At 43.9% G+C, this 24834-nt stretch overlaps 1 protein-coding gene across 1 annotated transcript in view; it reads left to right on the top strand.

Annotated features, from left to right (window-relative positions):
- LOC147747508 (calcium-activated chloride channel regulator 1-like) overlaps nucleotides 1–24834 on the top strand; it is an 820724-nt gene that overhangs the window by 691916 nt on the left and 103974 nt on the right. The window contains exon 12 of the mRNA XM_086953977.1: nucleotides 6886–7056. Coding sequence (XP_086810103.1) covers nucleotides 6886–7056 — 171 coding nt within the window. The remainder of the gene's footprint in view (nucleotides 1–6885; nucleotides 7057–24834) is intronic.

Here is a 24834-nt window from a genome sequence, read left to right as displayed (position 1 = left end):
ATGGGACCCGAACCCTCTTGCCCCTCTCATTATCCCAACCTTGCAGAATCAGCTTACCCATTTCCCTCGTAGACAGTTTGTAGCCCCAAAACAGTTTCCCGAGAAATGCCTCCCCTGCCAGCTTACCACCTATTGTAACTGCTGATAAACCTTTCCCAATCAGAAACAAAATTAAATGCACCATGTTTTTTGATGAGCTTGGCCTCTATCTATCCTACTACGCTGAAAGGCACCTGACTGCTCAAACTCCTCCCCCCCAAGTCCGTACAGCTGCTGAGTAGAATCTGACAAAAAACCAATGATAAGCTGCATCACATGCTCTCTCCCACAGCCCACAAGTGATTTGACATTGCCGTCTTCTTCTCATTGGCCCAAGGTACAAGTCCACGGAACTCCGTCCACTGAAAAGGAGAAAGGGTGTCAACAATCTCATTTTTGGCTCCCAAAACATGAGGCGCCTTGTAGATGACATTCTCGTGCAAACACTCCAAAACAAAAACTCGTAGCAACTGCCATACCTTTGGCTTCTGAGCTGATTGATGATTGACAATGTTGACCACAGATATGTCCACATTGACTTGCACAGTCTTATTTGCAAATTCATGCCCCCACAGGCAAACACTGACCACCAACGGAAAAAACAAGAAGGTGATACTTCAACCCCCTCTCTTCCATGCTTCTGGTCATTCCTGCACACACCACTGGTCTTGCCAAAATGTCAAAACCATGGCCACCTGCTGCGTCTGAAAACAGCTTGACTGACCTGGGTCCTGGCGTCCACTCTTTTTTCACTGTTCATAAATGGAGTGGTAAAGTACCGTGCTGAGGTTCACGCGGATGCCCCCAAATTGGGAGGAGTGAAAACTGCGGATGATACCCTTCTGGTCTCAAAAACTCCCAGTGGCCTTCAATTGCCACTTGATTGCTTTACGTCCTTCTGTAAATCTAGAGGATTAGAGATTAACTGCCCAAAAACCAAGCTCAAGCACTTAAATCCACATCAAGCATTCAAGGGCAAACTTTTGCTGGATGGGGGATGCCCCTGGGGAGAGTGGACACTTTCGATTACTTGGGCGTTTAACGTTTGAGGAGAAAATGTCCTGGAAACATCACATCTTGAAACGGTCCCTCCAGCAGAGGAAAAGTACAGGGGCATTACTGAAGGAACACAAGGGCTTCACAAACTAGGCCGATAGCAGCATTGCTTCAAATCGATGATCAGAAAGTGGTACATTCAGCTCTTTAAGGAGCTGAACTTTGGGGGTTTGATAACCTTGAGGGTCTTCTCAGCACTGAAAATAAATTCCTGAGGTCCCTTTGCACCCTCCCGCAGAGTACTCCACTGCTCCCTCTAAGACACGACATGGGTAGATCCACAATAGTGGACAAAGCCAAATTACGCCCCATTCTTTTTTGGCTACATTTGAAAAAAACACCTGAGCTTATCCACTATGTGGCTGTCCTTGAAGGATCACTGAAATAATATCTACTACCAAAATATCGAGTTCCCATAATATCGATGACAAAATATCGACGGACATAATATCGACTTTCTATCTTCACTAAGGTAAGTACAAAAATATCGACTTTAAAATATCGAGTGTTAAAAATATAGACTGTCAAAATATCGATTTTTTAATGTCTTTAAAATAAGTTAAAACTATTATAATATTACATATATTTAATATAAACATTGTTAAAATAATTAAATAAATGTAACATTATTACATAATTAATGTAAATTTAAAAATTAATAATATTAATACATATATATATAAATACATGTAATTAATAAAACATATAGAATATATTTACCGTGGCATAGCAAAAGGTTTAAATTTAATGTAACTACTCCAGTGGGTGCTACATTACAGAGATCGTTGGATAGCGTAGGGGTAAAAATTACTATTCCCACTCCAGTGGGTGCTACAGTAGAGAAAGCGTACGCCTGTACCCCAAAAACCCAAAACTGACCCTGAACCCTAAAAAATCCCTGTACCCCAAAAACCCAAAACTGACCCTGAACCCTAAAAATACCCCTTTACCAAAAAACCCAAAATTGACCCTGAACCCTAAAAATACCCCTAACCCAAAAACTGAAAACTGACCCTGAACCCTAAAAATACCCCTTTACCCAAAAACTGAAAACTGACCCTGACCCCTAAAAATACCCCTTTACCCAAAAACTGAAAACTGACCCTGAACCCTAAAAATACCCCTTTACCCAAAAACAGAAAACTGACCCTGAACCCTAAAAATACCCCTTTACCCAAGAACTGAAAACTGACCCTGAACCCTATAAACACACAACCCCCTACAGAAAATAAATTACAAAAATTTAATTATTTATCAATTAATCATTTTTAATTAATTAACTATTATATTTTAATTAATTACCAATTATTATTTAAGTAACAATGACATTAAATTTACATAATTAATTATTTATAATTAAATTACTTCCCACCCTATTCCCCTATAAACCCACAACCCGCTACAGATTTATATTACTCAAATATTATTAAATATTAATAACTTACCTTATTTTCGATATTTTTGTTGTCTATATTTTTTCTAGTCTATATTATGTCTAGTCTATATTTTTAATTCGATATTTTGGCTATTCTAGTCGATATTAGTCGATATTTTTGTTGATTGATTTGGAAAAGTACAGCCCAAACTGCCAAGCCATGTCTTCCCGGGCCTGGAAATAAGCATCCTGGGACCAGTTTCTGGCTAATCAGCCTTCATCAGCCTGGCTAGCTTGAATCCAGTGGCAAAGTGAGCAAGGGACCAACGTCTGGGCATACCCTCCCAACTTAGGGCGAACTTAGCAAAACCAAAGGGGATGAGGACGGAGTGTTGAACATTGCAAGCACTCACCCCCATTCAAGTGATCTGTGTTTAATGCATCATCATTCTTTAGCTCATTCTGCCACCCCAGTTCAGACATGGCCGTATGCAAATCAGTCTGACCCCATGCCTCATGGGAACAGTCCAGTCCGAACTGCCAGGCCATGTCTTCCCAGGACCGGTTACACGCATCCTGGGACCGGTTTCTGGCTAATAAGCTGTCATCAGCCAGGCTAACTTGAATCCAGTGGCAAAGTGAGCCTAGGATGCATGTTTCAAGTCAAGGAAGGACCTGACTTGGCAATTCGGGCTAGAATGTTCCCATGGATTTGTCATCCCGAGTGGGATGGGTATACTCAGACAGGACTCCCGGCTGTCCATGCCACTGGAATCAAGCTCTGCTGGCTGATGAGGGCTGAAAGCCCGAAACCAGTCCTAGGTTGCTTGTTTCAAGTCTAGGGAGGACCTGGCTTGGCAGTTCCGGCTGGACTGTTTCCACGGGGCGAGACTGATTTGCATACGCCTGAGTTCAAACTGAAATGGTATGGTGAGCAAATAAACTGTGGATTTAGGCCCAGATCTCTGTACTGGGGTGAATGTATGACATTATTCTGCATTCTGTTCATCAACTGTTTTTGCATTTGTCACCCCGAATGGGACGGGTATGCTCAGACGTGAGTCCCGTGTTCTCCATGCCACTGGAATCAAACTATCCTGGCTGATGAGGGTTGAAAGCCCGAAACCGGTCATAGAATGCTTGTTTCCAGTCAAGGCAAGACCCGGCTTGGCAGTTCAGGCTGGACTGTACCCCTGGGGTACAGGGTCAAGACTGATTTGCATATGGCTGGGTTCAAACTGGAATGGCATGCTGAGTAACAAAACGATGGATTTAGGCCAGATCTCTGTACTGGGGTGAATGTATGACATTGTTCTGCATTCTGTCAATGTACTGGTGTTTTTACATTTGTCACTCCGAGTGGGACGGGTATGCTCAGACTTGAGTCCCGTGCTCTCCATGCCACTGGAACTATCCTAGCTGATGAGGGCTGAAAGCCCGAAACTGGTCCTAGGATGCTCGTTTCCAGTCCAGGAAGGACCTGGCTTGGTAGTTCGGACTGGACTGTTCCCAAGGGGGCACAGGGTCAAGACTGATTTGCATATGGCTGGGTTCAAACTGGAATGGCATGGTGAGCAAAAACAACAATGGATTTAGGCCCAGATCTCTGTACTGGGGTGAATGTATGACATTGTTCTGTATTCTGTCCATAAACTGTTGATTTTGCACACCATTAGCACTATCATCTGTAGATTTGTCATCATGGCTGTGGTTTCGAAAGTAAAGGTTCACAAATTGCACTACAGGCTTTAGATGCTATAGAAACGAAGCAGGCTTTTCTATTATGTATGTATGCCCTATTTAATTGTGCATTTATTTCCCCTTTATTAGGGTAAAACACTGTAAGCTGCATATGCACTAGCTAAATAACAAGTATGTACAGTGGTAATTCTGTATTACAAGCACTAGTACTTTTCTTATCCATCTTCCACTCTCATGTTTTATATTTGAGAACACTGTTTGGTGCTCATTTTTGCGCTCAACTTTATCAATATGAAACTTCCTTTTATTATGATATTTGTAAGCTTAGTCGACTTAACTAAAGGAGCTATTCAGTTGATCCAAGGAAAATGTGCCTATTAGACATTAGTTGCATGCTTTTAACAATTGTTTACTGCTAATGTATGTTTTTTATCAACAAGTTTTAATTCTTGTTTTCTCTTTCTAATTCGTAATGTTTTATCCATTTTAACCTTCTTATGAAGATGTATTTATTGTCAGCTAATGTTGTATATAGGAACATCAATAATCATTGTAAGTGTTGGTGAATCTACTATTCTGTGTCTATTATACTTTGATGGTCAAATTGATTGAATAAAGTTTCTTGACTGACTGCCTTGACTGACCATTAACCCGTTCCGTGCTCCCGTCGGCCGACGGTAGCACTACCTGGCTGGTGCTGCGAACGGCCAACTGCCAACGCAGCCCCACCCGTTCTTCGAATGTTCCGCACTGGCGCAGAACGTTTGAAGCAGCCAAGGTGTTAAATCTTTTCCCTTGCTCCAGCCATTCATATCCGAAAACACAAATCTTCCTTCACTCTCACTTTGATTGTGGTGTGGGAGGGATGTGCCTGCTAGTGCCCAGCTAAGTCACCTCTGAAAGGTCCTTCCATCTCTCAAAGTCCTACATGCACAATTCAAGTAGCCTGGATGTCCTTCACCTGGACCTTCAATTTTCCCAACATCCTCTCCAGCAACTCAAGACAAGTACTCTTCTTATCCTCTGACAGTCTCATTTCTATTTTGACTGAATCAAGCTCAATGCTCAAAAATATATGGCTATATCCGCGACCCACTGTCTTTTCCGGTGCCAAAGGAACAAGCAGTTTGTCCATCAATGCTTGAAACAAACTCAAACATCCTGACAATACTGAGATTGTGAATTACTGACCATGAAAAAATCATTACGGTAGTGGGTCATGACCTCACTACCTACTACACACACAAAATATTTCTACTGAAAAGTGCTGAAAGCTTCAAACAAAGAACAGGACCATTAGCAAAGCCTTGTCCACAACTTGCGGTCCTCAGATGAACAGGCAACAAAAGAAAGCTGACTTCATGTCACATTTTGCCGTCAATGCCCCCTGTCCTGCTGTGATCACCAGCTGAACTTCTGAAACCACTGAGGTACAATCTACTCTTACAATGTTCCGGAATGAAGTCATTGACTGACAAACCCTCCGGTCATGGAAGATGGTGAATCAGAAGAAACTCACCAGGGTCCTTCTTGGCGACAACACCAACCAGTGACACCCACAATCACTTCAACAGCCAATGTGAAAAGGGGCCCTCCATCCTTTCTTACTTCATCTCCGCTGCATGGTTCAGACTGTAACTCCTAACCCTCAGCCGAACAGCACTCCTCCACACCCTGAGGCACACCACAAGGTGCCTGCTGCACACTGTCATGCAGCCCAGATCAGTGTGGCGATTTGGCCCATGATGGCTGGCCAGCCGAGCTGGCTGAAGACCTTGGATTACTCACCCCATCCCTGGACACTTGTGGGAGGGTGAGGGGGACGTCATTATGGCCACTGCCACTACGCCTGCCAACCGTCTCTTTGGCCTCTCGCCACGGGCTCACCTAATTGTAGCAGGTCCCAGTCTGTCAACATGTTTAGCCTACCTGTGCTCCTCCTGCGCTTCTCAGGATCTCTAGTGTCTGCCACACTGCATTGGAAGCCATCTCACAAACTTTCAAAACCCTGCAACAAGTTACCACCACCAGCACTAAAAACCTTTCCATGCAACCCCTCTCAGCCGGTGTGTCCCCACAAACTAAAATGGTACCTAGACCTACACTATATGCCATAAGGCCCTTGGAAAAATCCCACCTGCACCCCCAGGCCAATCCTCTCATCCCCTACTCCTGAAACCTAGCGCCCGCCCAAAAATTCCGAGAGGGGTAGGGCATTCTACCCACCCACCAAAAACCACATTTTGAAATGAACCCATAGTGGACATTGTGAAACAAAAATGGAATGCATGGAAACAACAACACAGACAGTTTTGAAATCAATTTCATTCTGTACAGGCAGACCCCCATTTCACTGTCTAACTTAATACAGTAAGCATTGATTTTGTTATTACATGTGGGTAGTGATGTCACAAGCTGACTACGATAAGACATTTAGGCATATTTTTTCATATAAATATTACACATCGTAAAAGTTGTATATAAAGTAAAATTCTTATGCGTGTAAACTGGTATGTGCATGACAATAATGATTTGTTTTTTCACATGCCAATTCTGCCATTTGTGCCATAAATTGGAGGTATAACTATCACCCGGAAGGATGGAAGTGTAAGTTGCCAAGTCAGGTTCCATACTTGTGACTTGCAGATAGTTAAGCCAGGAGACACGTGTTAACTAGTCCACCATGCATCATGAGTATGTTTTCTTCCCAATAGGTGCAGATATTACTAAGAATGATGGTGTCTACTCAAGATATTTCACAGATTTCAACGGCAATGGCAGATACAGCTTAAAAGTGCACGTTCAGGGGAAGGATAAGTCCATCAAACTTGGACGTCGAGTGCAAAGGAGTAACGCTCTGTATATACCTGGATATGTGGAAAATGGTAAGAATCAAAATGTGCTAAAATGGAAGAAAGTTCAGGACAAGTGGTGATATGGTGGAGCAATTACCCCTTCATAGGGGACTGATTTTATTTCTTTTTAAATAGAGCCCCATTCACAGCTAAATAAAGTTGGTTTTCAACTGAAAGATAGAGATCAAAAGTAGGTACAGGCTGCATATTGCTTTGTGGGTCTGTTCCTCTCACCCACATTTTGCTGCCCAAACAAAACATTTCCAATCTGTTGTGCTGATGGAGTAGGCAGTTTTTAAACCATAATCTTTGAGAAGATCATCAGCCAGGCACTTTTGAATAGCACATAGGCTAGTTTAAATATGCACCACTCTAAAAATGATAAGATGTGCTAGGGCCTACCTTCAACAGCCCAACAGTGCAAATAGAGTGGGAGTGTGAGGCCAGTAGTCCCATATCAATGACATAATTGAGACTTGGCCACTTCCCTGTCTAGCCCAACCTTTGGCAACATGTCAACCTTTAACTTTAACAATGCTTATATGCACTCCTCTGTAGACCCACTAATACAAAGGATTTGTATGCATTTATGAAGTCGATCAGGGAGGGGAGAGGGGACGGGGCCACGAGAGACAGAAGCAGAGGCATAGCATATCTTCATCCTGCCTGTTCTCCCTGCCCGTCTACACCTGTGTTATATCTACTACAGAGAAAACTCTTATCAAACATAGTCAGCAGGATTACAGTTTGCTGGGTCAACTGTGTCACATGATATACCTTGTACATTACCCGCATTATGGTTTTGCTTGCCACTCTATGAGTTCCTAGAAAGAAAGGCATACCCTTTAGAAACAATGCATAGCATGTTTCTAATCTCTGTTACTAACCTCAGCAGATTCGAAGTTAAATAAATGATATGAATAATCCTTAACACACATTTTTCATTATATGCAACAAAATAGATATAGATTAGCCTCATGCATTTTCATTTGGTGAATGCAACCACTTCCCTACCACTAGTAAAACCGCAATACCATGTGTGAATCAAGTGCAGTAAAAAAGTCTATGAAACAGAAGCTGAAAGCCTAAAATTACTGTCATACTGAGCTCTAATCATGCAACTACAATATAAAGTTCACTGATCCAAATAAGTTAACTAAAAATATAAGTTAGAGTGCAAACCAGAAGACTCCAGTATAAAGTTGATACCACACTAACAGATCAATCTAGTACACACTTCATAGCATAAAGTCAAAGAGCTCTAGTAGAGAGTTCATATCTACAGGGTTATCTGGTATATCTCTTTGTATACAAGATCTTGTATCATTTCGATACGACCATGCAAATAATCTGATTCCTGGGGAGTATGATTCTAGCTGCTGCAACTAGAAGATAATATGCCTAGTAAGAAACACCATGAAACTCAACTTAGACTCAAAAGATCAAGATGGCTGCTGCCGCTGTAGGTATCAAGAAAGTCATGCAGCGCTTTGAGAATTGTAGTACATCTTAGTTTGTTATGTGTTTTACATAGTGGAAGCATTGTAAACTTGGAACCTCAGTGGAGCAGAACCTATGCTGTACACATGCCTATGATCACCACTGGAATGGAACACTCACATGCCCATGAAGTTCATGTTTTTTTCTCCATGCTTGCGCAACATTCACAGATGAGTTCAGACCAAATAGGATTGTTACAGAAAGTAATTGGAGCACATGGGGTCTTTTCCATGTATTTCACTCCCCATATTACTTCCTTGTCTCTCCTTGCCTTTCCTGTCTCTCTGTGGTCAACTCGTTCTTTTCCCCTTAATATTTCATGCTGTGCCCTTTCCTCCACGCTCCTCCCCCTCTTATTCCAGTGTCACTTGGTGATCTCACCTATCAAAATGTCTCTCCTCTCGATTTGTTTCACTTTGTGCCCTTTTTTACCTATTGCCACTTTTTCTAACCTGTAATACTTTTAGTTAGGGTCTATCAACTCCCTCAACTGTGCAGCCCTATTTTTCCTGTCTTTCCTAACTTATGTACCACCTCCATCGTACTGCATTATACTCTGCCTATTTTGTTTATCCATGTGTCATCCACTTCAATGTACCTCCTCTCTCCAACTTCTCACTTCATGTCCACTCTTCCCTGCCTTTATTCTCTCTTCCCTGCCACCAACTTTCCATCCTTCATTTTCTGTCACTTCTCTCCTCTGCCAGTTTTTGCCCTCTTACCTATCCCGACCTTCTCTATTATCAATATGTCACAATATACTATCTCTTCTATATGTCACTTCTTACATTCAGATCCCTGTGTTCCACATCAATTTCACAATGTAACTCTCTTGTGGTATTTTACCCTTATGTCATATCATGTACTCTACTCACTGTGGCCCTTTATCTTATCCATGCATCACTCTTACTTTTGTTACTCACCCTGCAACTCAGGGTATGGATTTGCACTCCACCCCTTTCAAAGTTCATCAGATGCCACTGGCTTGTACGTACATTTGTATTTTTAAAGTGGAGAACTATGGGTTTTGCAGACAGGTTAGTTCATCACTCTAGTGATGGAGTACCTTCTTTTTCTACACTCTCAGTCCACCCACCCAAACTAGGGCCTGGTGGATGACAGTAAAAGTTTTTTTTAAAACTACCCCCACTCCATGTGAGAACTCCCATGGCATGGGGCCATTCGTTTTACATTGTTCTAAACAAAACTTCAACTGTCGGAGTTTGTTTCTGAACATTTTTTACACGTCAAATGTTTGATGTAAGCATCCATCACCAAAGACTGACTGACACCTAACCTTTTACTGGCTTTGTATGAAACGGCATGATGGCGATTCATACATATTCATATAGCTCACTGCTGGGATGGCTTTGAAATCTCAACGTAGGCAGCATAAAGGCAAGGTTAATTACATAAAGTCCTCTACAACCCTGACTGCCTTTACTCAATCTGCCAAACTCAAATTCGAGCCCTATGTCTGTCCCGCTGACAAAAACACCCCCATTATTGTGTCCATCTTTACCAAACTGTTGAATTATATTTTTTCAGTTATGCTACTTTATTTCTAATACGAAAAGGAACATGTATGTATTTACTATATACCAAACTGATAGAGGTTGCTTCTGTCCCATTGAATAAAACTTTTGTTGCAGGTTCAGAATTATTTCGTCAAGTAAACTAAGAGTGAATTACAAGACAGGCCTCCCTAATCAATGATAGGCAGGATTATAAGTATGCTTGCTTTGACATTAGTTACCCTGAAATAGCTGGCATAAGTGGGTTGCTCCTTTAGTCCTGGGGATGACAATTTAGGTAAAGAATGCTGTGGTTTGCTTGTCACAGTGAGCAGCTCAAACTCTGCGCTATGATCACTCTGCCTACCACACGTTTCAGCCTACTCTTCTCAATGGAAAGGCAGAATGGCGCACATGCAATTCTCCTTCGCTGTCTTATGTTGTTAGTGGTATGCACCTTCAGTATATGCGCAAGCTATGAACACTTACTGTACCTGTCTCCCAAACTAGGTCCAAACTGATTGGGAACTGTAGTTTCATGCGAGTTAGAAATGACGGAACCCTTATTGCTCCTGATGGACTCCCTAGACCTGTGATATGAGTGTTAGAGCATAGTAAAGTAAATGTAGGATCCGAATGTTGAGTTCGAGTTTACACGCAGATGAATAATGATGTGTAAAATTACCCTCCATGTCTGGTGTAGTCATAGGTGAGTGCCCAGGCTGTGGAGGATGCTATAACTGACGACAATATAGTGGGTAAGCAACCTGAACAGTGGTCTCCCAGAGAGGTTGCTGTGGTCCAGCATACTGCTTGTGCGTGCCACATGTGCCTCATTCGAAGTGCAAAATCGACGTTGGAGTATGTGTTAATAGCACAACTCCAGCCTGTGTGAAGTTTTTGAAGATAAATAGAGCTTCACTGAGAGGTCTACATATCGTTGGCCGAGAACTGAATGAGAAGGCCTCAAATAGAGGTACTGCAACACTTTTCAACTTAATAGTATACATCCTACAGAGTGACAAATGTGAAGGTGAATACAACCAGCCATTGAAAGAGCCGCAAATAGTGACAGACAAGCACAAGTTGTACCTACAATCAGATGTGCTGTGAACCAGAGATCAACCATGTGTCAAACAGTACAGAGAGATACCTCAGAGCAAAGTCTTTCAAAGAAGAAAGTTTCTCTAATTGCCAGAGCTTAGTAAAGAGAGTCATTGTTCCACCACGCTGAGTGTAGTGGCCCCAGAGGATGTGCCCAGATTGTGCTTATGAATATGTCCATGTTTATAGTGGCATACCACCAAGACTGCAGGGTAGGGCTCAAAACTACTCCATTGGTCTTTGAAAGTTGAAAGCCAAGAGCAGTGCTCAGAATCGTGAAAGTTAGCTTTTTCAATGGAATTCAAGACAGAGGCCACTTTTTGCATGATTATCAAATATGACTCTGAAGACAGAAAATTGCAAAACCTCAGAGATGGCTTGCATAAACAAGATCAACCAGCAGCTTCGGAAAGAACCTTGCTTTCTACATTTGCAATGTTTACCTATGGTTACAGTGCCGCAGCCTGAAAACACCAACAACTTTTGATACCGCCAAAAAGCAAAATATTGATGACAGATGGACTGCTTCAATAGAGACATTTGAAGATTTCATTTATGCCATGGAGGAAACTGAGAACAGATGATCAAATATCTCAAGAATCTTGCTGGGGAAGGTGTAAAATAAGTCATAAAGAAAATGCAGTGAGCTGACGAAATTACATACAGTCAAATCAAAGCAGCCTTAAATCTCAAGGTCAATCCAATAACAAAAGTAGATTACGAAAGGTATATTTTCAGTCAAGAATGACAGAAAGTAGTTGAAACCATAGATGAATTTGGTGAGACTCGACTTACTCATAAAATACTGTATATTCAATTAATTAAATAATGAAGAACCTAAATGTCTCAGAGTTATTGATGGATGCCTGTCAGATTCATTCAGACGAGGAATGCTGTGAGAGACTCTTAGCATGGAGCAAGTTCTCATGGCTTCCAGGGCTGAAGAGTGTGCCGATTGACAAGCGAATGGCATGAAGGCTGAAGATGCGCAGAATGATTCACTCATTAACATGAAGATTAATCTAATACACAAGGCTGAGGGACACAGAGTGATGTCTCCATTATAAAAAGAAGTTCTGTTTCAGGTGTGTATTGTCATTTTCGCATGAAGGTAAATGTCCTGCCATTGGCAGATTTGCAATGGCCGTGGAACAGCAAACCATTTTGTGATGGTTTGCAATGCAAAGGAAAAAGTAAGTGTGTCACAGTGCGAAGAGAAAATGGCCACCCGAATTTTTCACAAACGATGTTTGATGAACGGTCCCAAGGCTAAGTGAAAAAAACAGCTGGGGCAAATTAATATTGAACTAGGTCAATCGTCATCTAAATCATTGTTGAAGAGTTCTTCAATATTAATATCAAATAAAAAGTGAAGACGATGGCTGTGCAATGTTGATGTTAATGTTCACCTCAGAGAAATGTGCACATGTGGGACTGGTTGTGTGTGAAGAGAAACATATGTCAAAGTAGAGTCAAAGTCATGTCAAATACTGCTCAAAGATAAACTTAAAGATAAACAGGTGTTCCATACCTTTCATCATCGACAGAGGTGCGTTGATAAACATACCTGAGGAGAAATACAATGAACTGTCTCAGTTACCCCGACTTGTGCCATCAAAGACTAAATTGTATGCATGAAGCCATATTTCATTTGTGACTACAAGAAAACACAAAAAATCAAGGACAAGCGCCCATTCATGTACTTTAATGTACGGCGTCCAGCGCCTGTTCATTCGGTGAGTTTCAGCACAGCTACTGATATGGCATTGATATCAGTGAACTATAACATGAATGCTCATCACAAAATTGTAAATCAGTTCCTTTTGTTGTTTCATTGGTTACAAAAACTTAAACCATGAAAGTATAATTACACATAAATGAGAATATTCATCCTATTGCTCAAAAACACAGATTAATTGCATTCCATTTGCAGGAAGCTGTTAAAAAGGAACTTAAATTGCTCCTCAAGCATTATATCATTGAGCGCTCCACAGGTCAAGCGCCATGGCTTTCTCCCATAGTGATAGTGCCCAAGAACAACAGTGAAGGAGCTGTACACATTTGCTTTGATATGTCGCAGACGACCAAGGCAATTGAAAGAGAACCACATGCATGCCCGCACATTGCTGACATAACTCAATTAAATGGTGCATTTTGTTTTGCCTTGATTTAAAGAAAGGATATCATCAGTTGGAACTCTATGAATATTGCAGGTACATTGCAAGCTTTTCTACACATATTGGTTTGTCATCAGCTGCAGAGTTTCTCAAGACGTCATTCAACATGTCATACAGCCTGTCATGAATGCTTTTAATTATAGTGATGACATATTGGTTTTGGAGCTACTCAAAAGGAGTATTGCAAAGCTCTCACATAAGTGTATCATTTATTAGCTGATGCTGGTTTAACTTTGAGTGCTAATTCATGTGAGTTCCATAAGACAAAGTTAAAATTTGTTGTCCATATCTTTTCTGATGGAGTATGACACTCAATTCATCTAAAGCACAAGCAGGGTCTACTGCCAATCCCCCACAAGACATTTCCATGATATGTTTCTCCCTGAGCATGGCCAGTGACAGTTCTTGATACATACAAGACTTTGCTACTGTCAGTGCTCTGCTACAAGACGTGACGAAACAGAACGTCCCATTTGATTGGTCACTTGAGTCCCAGCAAAGCTTCAAGAAGATGAAACAAGCCATAGAGGATGCCGCTGAAATTGCATACTTCAGCCCAAAGCTCCATACATAGGTTGTTGTTGATGCTAGCCGTTTTGGGTTGGGTTCAACCCTTGCACCGCAGAGCGGGCACCCAAATGGTAGAAGACATATTGTGGTAAATGCAAGTAAACATTTGTCTAAAACTGAACATGCTTATTCATAACCTGAGAAAGAAAGTCTACCCATTTTATGGGCTTGTGAACATTTCCATATATGCTTATATTCAAAGCCTTTTACACTTGTGACAGATCATCAAGCATTATTGACCATCTTTGGCAATCCAAAGGCAAAACTCTTTCCTCACATTAAAAATTGAGGTCTGAGATTACAAGAGTACAACTACACCATTGTGCATCGTCCAAGGAAAGATCAAATCTCTGCTGACTATTTCTCAAGTGTACCTTGACAGTGGCCTGGTACCCTTTCAATGACAGCTGAAGCCTACATAAATTTCATTGTAAAAACCAAGCACACCAGCTGCCATTTCATTGGAGCAAATTGTCAATGTCATGAGTCAAGATGTGATATGGTAAAATTGAAAGACATTACCCATCTGTCTTGGAATCAGCGCTCTCGGCCACTCACCAGTGACAGTGAATGCATGAAGTTCATGAATGTCGAAGACGTACTATGAGTTACAAGGGAAGGTGTTATCTTGAGAAGTTCAAGGATTGTATTGTGGAGAGTCTGCAACAAAAGATAATTGAGGTGGTGTCCGGCTTCACACTCCCAAATAAGAGCAATACAGCACTCCCACACGGAGGCACACACACAGCAAAGTATGAAAACAACTGAAAGGGGGATCCACTCTCATAAAATTAGGGACCTCAAATGACAGTTTTCGGAATATTATTATTATTATTATTATTATTCTGAGTTTTATATAGCGCCTGGTTACCAATAGGCATCCCAGCGCTCACCAGAGAATGAAACTACAGAGTAATGCGGGGGTTAAGCAGAAAACAGAAAAGTTTTTAAAAGCTTGCGGAACCGAAGCAGACTAGCTTCCGAGCGAAGATGTAGGGGAAGAGAGTTCCACAAAGTGGCTACATTTATCGAGAACCTTCTGCCACCAGTTCTTACCTTCTTCACCCTCCCAACCTGCAAAAGATGTTGGTGGTCAGACCGGAGAGAACGGAGGGCCTTATAGGGCTGAACCATCTTCCCCAGAATAGGTGGGCCTGCCCCCTGCAGGACTTTATGAGCGATACAGAGTGACTTGAACTTCACCCTGTCCCTCACAGGGAGCCAATGCAGTGCCTTAAGCGCAGGGCGAGCAGATTGATGTCTGGGGAGACCCGTCAGGAGCCTGGCGGCCGCATTCTGCACTTGCTGCAGTTTGTTCATGGTAGATTCTGGAGCACCCAGGAACAACGCGTTGCTGAAGTCCAGCCGCGAGATGATGAGCCCCTGGATGAGAAGTCTCCTAGTGGCCGCTGGGAGCAGCGGTAGAATCTTCCGAGCCGAGCGGAGCAGGCCAAAGCACACGCCAGCGGTCTTTTTGGCATGGGTTTTAAACGACAGGTCCTGCTCAATCCAAACCCCGAGGCTCTTAATCTCCTGCTTGGGGGTGGGTACAGGTCCAAGGCAGTCGAGGCCAGCTGCTGGGAGACAGAGATGGAGAGGAGTTTCCCAGCAGCATCAGCTCGGTCTTGGAGCCGTTGAGCTTTAATGCTGAGCTGCACATCCATGTGTAGATCTTCTCCAGACACGAGTGCAGCCGGTCAGGATGGTGAGCCGACTGGGAGAGGCCTACCACCAGCTGAGTATCATCAGCATAACTGATGATTTTAATACCCAGCGGCAGTACCACACTCTCCAGGGGGGCCATATAAACGTTGAATAACGTAGGGCTCAATGAAGAGCCCTGTGGCACACCACACTGGAGAGGGTTTGAAGATGATTTTTCATGGCCTTCCCACACCTCAAATGTACGACCTTCCAAGAAGGAAGCAAACCACTTGAGGGCCGAACCGGTGATCCCCACCCCTGCCAGCCGTTGGAGAAGCACCTGATGGTCCACGGTGTCGAAAGCAGCACTGAGGTCCAGGAGGATCACTGCCACTGATCCCCCCGAATCCAAAATGCTCCTAGCATTCTCCACGACCGCCAGCAGGGCGGTGTCGATCCCCTGACCGGGACGGAAACCGGTTTGGGAATCACCTAAGAGGGAGTTGGCCTCCAAGAAGTCCGACAGGCGGCTGTTCACCAGCTTCTCAGCGATCTTACTAAGGCCCGGCAGCAGGGAGATAGGCCTAAAGTTGGCGAGGTCGGCGGGGTCCAGGTTAGGCTTCTTTAAAAGGGCCTTCACGACCACCCCTTTCCAACTGGGGGGTACTACCCCTTGAGTGAGGGACAAGTTTATAAGGTCCGTCACTGGGCCGCCGATGGTAGAGGCCACCTGTTTTAGGTATTTAACAGGTGCCGGGTCTTTCGGGGAGCCACTCTTCATGGTCCTCAAAATCGAGAGAACTTCCTCCATAGTAACAGTGCCAAAAGAGGCCAGCTCCACTAATCGCATCCTACCCTGAGAACTGGGGTTATCACCCGGGGAAGATACCTCACCTGGACGGGGAAGGGAAGCCAGTATGTTATCGATTTTTGTTTTAAAAAAGGACGCCAGTTCTGTGCATTTTTTGCGTGGGTCCTCGTGGATGATCTGGGGTTCGGGGGTGTTCAGTAATTCCTTAATAACCCTGAATGATTCTTTAGAAGAGTTGGCCGCAGAGCCTATTCTCTCTTCAAAGAATCCAGATTTTGCCGCACGAATGGCGGATTTGTATGTACTCAGGGCCTCCCGATATTCCTTCCGCTTCATTTCACTCCAGTCTTTCCTCCAGGACCGCTCTAGCCTCTTGCATCCCTTCCTTAGGGATCTCAATTCGGGCGTATACCAAGGCGCCGAACCCACTCTCTTCCCCTTCATAAGTTGTTTCTTTTTGGGTAAGAGGATATCTAACGAATCCGTTAGCCAGATGTGTACATTCGCTTCCGCGACTAACGGGTTAGATCCAAGAGGGGGCCGCGTTGCCTCCAGATATGCCGCCCAGGTGTCAATCGGAAGCCTCGACCAAGCTCTTTCCAAGGTATGGACCCTTGGGACCATTGCAGCTAGATTATCAAATTGCCACACTGCGGACACCAAAAAATGGTCTGTCCAGGGCAGGGGCAGCGCCGGAGATGGATTAAAGTGGCCCAGGTTAGAAAATATAGGGTCCAGCAGGTGACCCTTCTCATGGGTCGCCCCCGGGTTGGCCAGAGTGATCCCAAACGCTTTGAGATCATCCAACAGATCTACTCCCGGGGTGTTAGAGGGGTCGTCAAGATGGATATTAAAATCCCCAAGAGCAACAAAGTTGGTAGTTGAGGGAGCAAGAAGTGTGGTTGTTTCTAGGAAAGAATTGGGGAAATTTCCCAGAGAACCAGGGGGGCGATAAATCAGCAGGCCCGTCAGAGACACCGTAGATGACAGACAGAGGGTGAACTGACAACTCTCACAATCAACCACCCCTCCGTTCTGAACCTTACAAGCAAGCGTGTCTCTAAAGAGGATAGCAACTCCTCCTCCCCTCCCTACAGGTCTGTCTAGGTGGGATATGAGATAGCCTGGAGGGAGTGCTCTGACCATATCAGGGCCCGAGCTGGGGGAAAGCCAGGTCTCAGTGAGAAACAACACATCAAGCTCGTGGTCCAGAATGAGCGGGTTAATCTCAATGGCGTGACTCGGCAGTGACCGGCAATTCAATAGCGCCATGGAAAGAGCAGACTTCACAGCAACAGAATTATGACCGGTAATGCAGGCTCTGCACGGTAGAAATGGAGTAGTTACCTCTAGTGCGAAACAGCAGGTGGAAGGGTGGGACGGGCGATAGGACAAGAGAGCCTCCCTCCCATATCGATACCTATTGGTAGGTGGCGCCAGGGGAATGGGCATAGTAACAGGCCCTAGGCCCGTCTGGGCCCGGACGGGCACAGACGGGCTGAACTCTGGCGTAACTCCGGCGTCATTACGGCGTCCCCGCTGCGCGTCAGCATGGCTGCCTAAGTAGTCAGCGAGCAAGATAAACAAAGGACTACTGACACACTGCTCCCACTCACCAAAGATGGCCGCCTCGAGACAGGGCGAAGGACCCGCAAAGCGCGGTGAGTTTACCTATTAGAGTGCGAGTAAAGGATGGCAGAGGTGGGGGTATGTGGGCCAGGCTTTTAAGAACAAGGGAAAAGTGCCCAAAACAAACTTTAAATTAAATAGCAAAACGGGAAGTTAAAAGCAGCGGAGCTGCCACCACACACACGCTACCACAATAGCGCCACACGCTGGAAAGAACGCGCTGCCAAACTTGCCTGCCTAAGTAGACAGCGAGCAAGATAAACAAAGGACTACTGACACACTGCTCCCACTCACCAAAGATGGCCGCCTCGAGACAGGGCGAAGGACCCGCAAAGCGCGGTGAGTTTACCTATTAGAGTGCGAGTAAAGGATGGCAGAGGTGGGGGTATGTGGGCCAGGCTTTTAAGAACAAGGGAAAAGTGCCCAAAACAAACTTTAAATTAAATAGCAAAACGGGAAGTTAAAAGCAGCGGAGCTGCCACCACACACACGCTACCACAATAGCGCCACACGCTGGAAAGGAATAGGGCGTGGGGTTTTATTTGTGCAACACTCTCTAACAGAAAGGCTTTCCCAGATGTCAAATAAAACATTATGTATAGGATGTGTGTGTGTGTGTGTGCAAGCAGTAATAACACACTTGCAAGCAAGCAAATGCAACTGTTAAATGCTTGGGATAAAAAACACCAGCAGATAATAATGATAATAATCTTGGCCGTCCACTTCAAGAAATAAGCACTGTTAAATCCACGCCACTGGAGTTAAACTATCCTGGCTGATGACGGCTGATAGCCAGAAACCAGTCCTAGGATGCTTGATTCTGGTCCAGGGAAGACATGGCTTGGCAGTTCAGGCTGGACTGTTCCCATGAGGCACAGGGTCAAGGCTGATTTGCATATGGCCATGTCTGAGCTGGGGTGGTGTGGTGAGCAAAAAAACTATGGATTTAGGCCCAGATCTCTGGACTGGGGTGAATGTATGACATTGTTCTGCAATCTGTCCATCAACTGTTGTTTTTTCCAAATTCACGTAATCAGACACAAAGAATCAAAGGAAAGCATGAAAATATATAAAGATATATAAACAGAATACATCAGATGATTATGACCACTGGAGACTTGAATGTGCTCACAGACATACTCACACATCACAATGCCAATAATCAGAGAAAATATATTACCGGCTGCAATAACCTCATCTTAGCCCACACCAGACTAGGGGATTCACAGCAGGGGTCAAGAGACTCAGCAATCCGGGAACTGCCACACTGAATTAGATGTGTCTGTCTCTTCAAGTCAAAATAAAATCCCCTTTTCCAGGTCAACAGACCCCAGTTTTGTAATCTCAATGCACTGGAAGTTTCTGAGAAGACCTCCTCTGCGCCAAGGAAACTTACTGGAGCTGCCTGATCTCCCACAAGCATTCCAAAGGCAAAGGAGTTCTCATGTATTCTTCTGCGCACGTTCCAGACCATTATCTTAGTGAAGATTGTGAAAGTAGAAAACCACTCCAAAAGTAAAGAAAACAATCTTGAATGTGAATAACTTAAATAATGTGAGTAACCCGGGGCCTGCTTGTGTGTGCAAAGCTCAAGCTAGACAGAGTCAGAATTAAAGATGGCATGAGAGCATGTCAAAGCCAATAGTAAAAGCTTCATTAAACCTTTGAATCGACAACAAAATGCACATTTGTGCACCACTGCCTTTAGCACCACACACTTCATTTGCTAATGTATGGAACATAATGCACATTTGGGCACCACTGCCTATAACACTACACTTTGAGACAGAGAAAAATATTCAACACCTTTTTCTCTCTCACGCTTTCAAATGCACCTCCTGCACATTCTGTTCCTGGCAAGGCTGGAAAAAGCAAACACTTCCACTCTGAAGCTACAAGGAGACACAAAATGCAAGTGCAAAGTGGATGATTAAAACACATAAAATCAATTAAAACAATTGTAGCCAAAGGTCATTGCGTAGTTCCATTACCATGGAGTGCCTCTGGCACTACAGATGGCCCATGAAGGACATTGTGAGATAGTTGCACAAAACAAGCTCTCAGAGACCGAGTTTGATTTCCTCATCTCGACAACAGGGTTGAAAGAAGAGTGGAAGGCCTGTCATCTAGGCAACTGTCTTTCATCAGAAACCACTCAAAACCCTTTGAACATGTCAGAACTCAGAATTACCAAAGTATGCATGGGAAAGAATTGCTGTTGATTTGTTTTTGATCCTCTTGACAATGGACATCACTTGATGGCGATTGTTGATGAATAATCCCGTTTCGCATTAATAGAAGATCTTTCATCTTTCACTCAGGAAAGAGTAATTGAAAGATTAGATTGTAACCTTGCGAGGTGGGGTGTCCCTGTGGGTTTAAAATCTGACAATGTCCCATCTTTCAAAACTCGAGAATTCAGAGACTTTCTTATTCATCTTAATGTGAAGCATCAGAAAAGAGCTCCTCATTTACCACAGGCCGATGTCCTACTCCAACCCTTCATGAGCACTTTGACAAAAGCTGATCAACGTGCTGTATTAGAGAAGCTCAAACTCCAGAATGTTGTTGATTTGACTCTTCAAGCGTACCATTCAACCCCTCCCTCGACCAAATGCCAAGCGACCCTGATGGAGAGCCTTTATAACCAAGTTGCCTCAATGGACCAGCCAGAGCGCTACTACTGAGAAAGTTGTCCATACCAATAATGTGGGTCATAAGAAGATTAAGGCCTATGATAACTATCACAGACCTGGTAAAGATGTCACCTTCACTATAGGAGATACAGTACTCTTTTGCGTTAGCCTCGAAAGAGAAAATCTGATGCACCCTTCGACACTTAACCCCTTCATGTTGTGACAAGCAAACAACACATAGTGACTGCCCAAAGTCCTAGGAAGCCCATTACACAACATTTTCACACTTCAGACATGTGCCCCATCGTTCGCCAGACATTGATGTATGCAAAGAGACTAGTTCTGAACGGACAATTGAAATTTGACTGATTGCTTTTGTTTCAACATCGCCAATGCATATCACAGACACTTCGACTGCATGTCCCCAGTTTCCAAAGACACACTCACAATCAGGCCAGGTAATTAGAGTGCAACGAAGACTCATTGAAGAGTTAGCATTGTGTAAAAAATTGTAATTTTATAAAGTTTTTAATTTAACATAGGGGGAGATGTAGTGTCATGTGAGTTAAAAAGGACAGCACCCTTATGGCTACTGATGGGCTCCTTATACCTGTGATATAAAGTGTTAGGGTGTAGTGCAGTGAATGCAGGTTTAGAATGTTGAGTTTGGGCTTATACACTGATGAATAAAGATGTGCAAAACTACCCCGTGTGTGGCATAGTTATTGGCGAGTGCCTGGGCTGGGGGGGATGCTACAGGAACTAGTTGTAAAACTTAAACAACACCCACCTCATAATGTTTGACAATGTCACCAATTTTAGCAAATTTAAAGATAAAGAACTTGCGTTAAGTATATGCTAATCTTTCTGGTTGAAAACCTCTTCCTAAAATTATTTTTATAATAAAAACTTCACTTCAGAACAAAGTTGGGTGAAAACCACACTTGTTTCAAGTTTACAAAAAGGAAATGTTTAGCAAAACCATATTTCTGACAATTTTGGTTAATAGCATTTAAGATGAAGATTCTCCCCGCGTTGTCCACAGTTATAAATGTCGTGGGTCAGACAGAATCCTCAGCTGTTGCTGCTGTGCTGTGCTGTGTCAAATAAGGGAAGAGGGTTTTAGAACCGAAAGTTGGAACCCTTGTAGAACTTATATAGTGACATTTTATGATTTGGGCAGTAGCTGGGTAATAGATTTGGGGGTCTTTAGTTGGCACAGGTAGGGACTTGTGACAAATAGGGACCCTCGCCTCTAGTCAGGATAAGGGGATTACACTACTAAAATAACCCCTGCTCACCCACTTGGTAGCTCGGCATGAGCCGACAGGCTTTATCTCAGAGGTGTTGTGGGTTAAGTATTTGTGACCACATACAGTAACCCAGAGACAACACTACAAATGGACACCACACAGGTTTTATATCAAAAATAAGTATACTTTACATAGAGTTACCACAAGACCATAAACAACAAAAATACACAATACTGTTACTTTAAGATGGTAGATTTAAGCTTAGTTCAGTTCAGTTCATGCAATACTTTTCGTGAATGTACCTTAGGTTGCATTGCGTTTCCACGATAAGCAATGTCCCAGCGAGGGAAATGCGGCAAAGTTCAGATACAAAGAAATAAAGACGTAAAGATCTTCAAGATGTGGCACGCTTCTCGGGGATGTGAGAAGTTCTCGCTTCGATGCGTGGACTGCGGCGGCGACACCTTCGTTCCCCGATGCGACGGCAGCAGCTCAAGCAGTGACACTCTTCTCCCACGATGTGTGAAGCTTCCGCACGGTGCGACAACTACAGCGGCAACATCCACGATGCGACGGCAGCAGCTCCAATGGTGGCGTGCTTCTCAGGGATGCGAGGTGCTCTTCTTCGATGCGATGCAGTGCGACAGTTCCAGCGGCGACACCCTCCATCGGATTTGCGATGGCAGGCACAGCGACGGCGACACGCTCCGACCTCGTTGGGAGATTCTTCTCTTGATGCGGCGCAATGCGACAGCTACAGCGACAGCATCCTCCTTAAGGAGTTGACGATGGCAGCGGCGACACGCTTCCTCTTTGTTGCGGCATGCTTCTCTCCGATGCGGTGCAGTGCGACAGTTCCAGCTTGACACCCTCCTTCAGAGTTGCAACGGCAGGCCCAGCGACGGTGACACGCTTCTTCTCGTTGAGTCACACTTCCAGCTCCTTGCAACACGTAGTTCCTCAGAATGCCCAAAACAGCAGCAGGCACTTCCAAAAGAACTCTGGGGAGCTGGGGGTTGAAGTATGTTGTCCCTGAGACTTCAGCAGGAGGCAGGCTCTTTTCCATGCCCTTGGAGATACTTCACAAGTTGAAAGTAAAGTACACAAAGTCCCTTTCTCCTTCCTTTGGCAGTAAGGCAACTACTGCAGGTCAATCCCCCAAGCAGCACTTCAGCTCAGTTTCTTCAGGTTCCTCTCCTCAGTAAAGGTTTCTTCTTGTAGTCCAAAAGTGATAAAGTTTCATCAGATCAGGGTCCCAATATTTATGCCCCAAAATCCTTTGTTCTACGAGGGGAGAGGTGCCTTTGCCCGGTCCAAACCAGTTCTGAAGCAGTCTGTTTACTAGACTTCTTTCCTTTCACAGTGCAGGGCAGGCACATCAGACGCCCCACAGGAGGTGGAGACAGCATTGTGGAAGGCAAGTACAGTCCTGGAGAACTTTGTTTACAGGACTCCTTCTCTTCTTTCAGTGTGCAGGGCAGAGATATCAGCTGCTCTCCAGAAGGTGGAGCCAGCATTGTGGAAGGCAGTCACAGCCCTATTCAAGGTTCGGGTGCAACCCCTCCATCCCATATAGATGCAGATCTCTCTATTCACCACTGGGTGACTCATCCTGTCTCTTGGAATCCCCCAGCCCTGTCACTCACAAAACCAGACAAAGGAATACACAACCTAGCAGAGGAAGGTTTGAAAGGTTATGCAAGCAAATCAAATACCTACTTTCTAAAAGTGGTATTTGCAAACACAGAATGTTAAAACTAACTTCATTATAAGATGTATTTTATCATTCTGAGTTCAGGCATACTAAACTCAAATTTCTACCATGTTCTCTGAGACAGTTAGGATTATAAAGGGAAACAGCCACTACAACGCTGCAGTTTCCACGCTGTGCTTAACCACACATGCTTCACAATGCATGCGTGGGTACCACGAAAAGCCTTTACCACGCATTTCTTTACTATGAAATAAGTAGTAAAGGTAGATTCAAAATAGGTCCCCCCCTAAAAAAGAGTGAGTTTAAAAAAAGAAAGAACTCTTACCATAAAGACGATGATTTGTGCCTTTCGTCCTTCCTGAAATAAGCCAGCCTCCCTAACAACGTAATAACGTACATGTGTGTACGTACTGCCTTTCCAAAAAAATAGAAAAGGGACTACATAACATTGAAGAAGGAGAAGTCCGTCTATGAAAAACTGAGTCTTTTATTTAAATTATACTAACTTTAAATGATTTTAGGGAACATATAAGGAATTGGGGCAGGGATCGAAAAAAGCATTTACAATGAAAATGCCATTATCATGCATAGTTATACAACGAAAATCGTTGTATAACTATGCGTGGTAAAGGCATTTTCTTTGTAAAGCATATTCGTGGTAGTGGCATACGCATTGTAACGCATGCGTGGAAAAGGCATGCGTTGCAACGGAATGCGTAGTAACATCATACAACTGATTATAAACATGCAATAATCTAACAGCCCATTCTGGCATATGGAGAACAGCCTTGCAATAGTGAAAAACGAAAATGGCTATAAGGACATGCCACACACGTCAGGGCTTGTCCTACTTTATACTTACAATGCACCCTGCCCTTGGGCCTACCATAGGGGTGACTGATATGAAGAAAAGGGAAGGTTTAGGGACTGGCAAGTGGGTGCACTTGCCCAGTAAGCATGACAGTACCAGACTGCACGCAGGCTCTGCAATGGCAGACCGTAGACACATTTTACGAGGCTGCTTCTGTGGGTGGCACAACCAGTGCCTCAGGCCCACCAGCAGCATTTGGATTTACACGCCCTGGGCACACTCAGTGCACTGTACTAGGGTCTGACAAGTAAACCAAATAGCCAAACATGGAACCACTGATTAATACATCAATTTACATTAGGGATCACTTGCACTGTGGCACTGGATAGCAGTGGCACAGTGCCCAAAGCATCTAACACCAGCAAAAATACATGAGGCAACAGCA

The sequence above is a fragment of the Lissotriton vulgaris genome, chromosome 1_1 (assembly GCF_964263255.1).
Source record: "Lissotriton vulgaris chromosome 1_1, aLisVul1.2, whole genome shotgun sequence".
In the NCBI taxonomy this organism is placed as follows: domain Eukaryota; kingdom Metazoa; phylum Chordata; class Amphibia; order Caudata; family Salamandridae; genus Lissotriton; species Lissotriton vulgaris.
The sequence above is the reverse complement of the archived record's forward strand: the minus strand, read 5'-3'. Positions and strand labels throughout refer to the sequence as shown.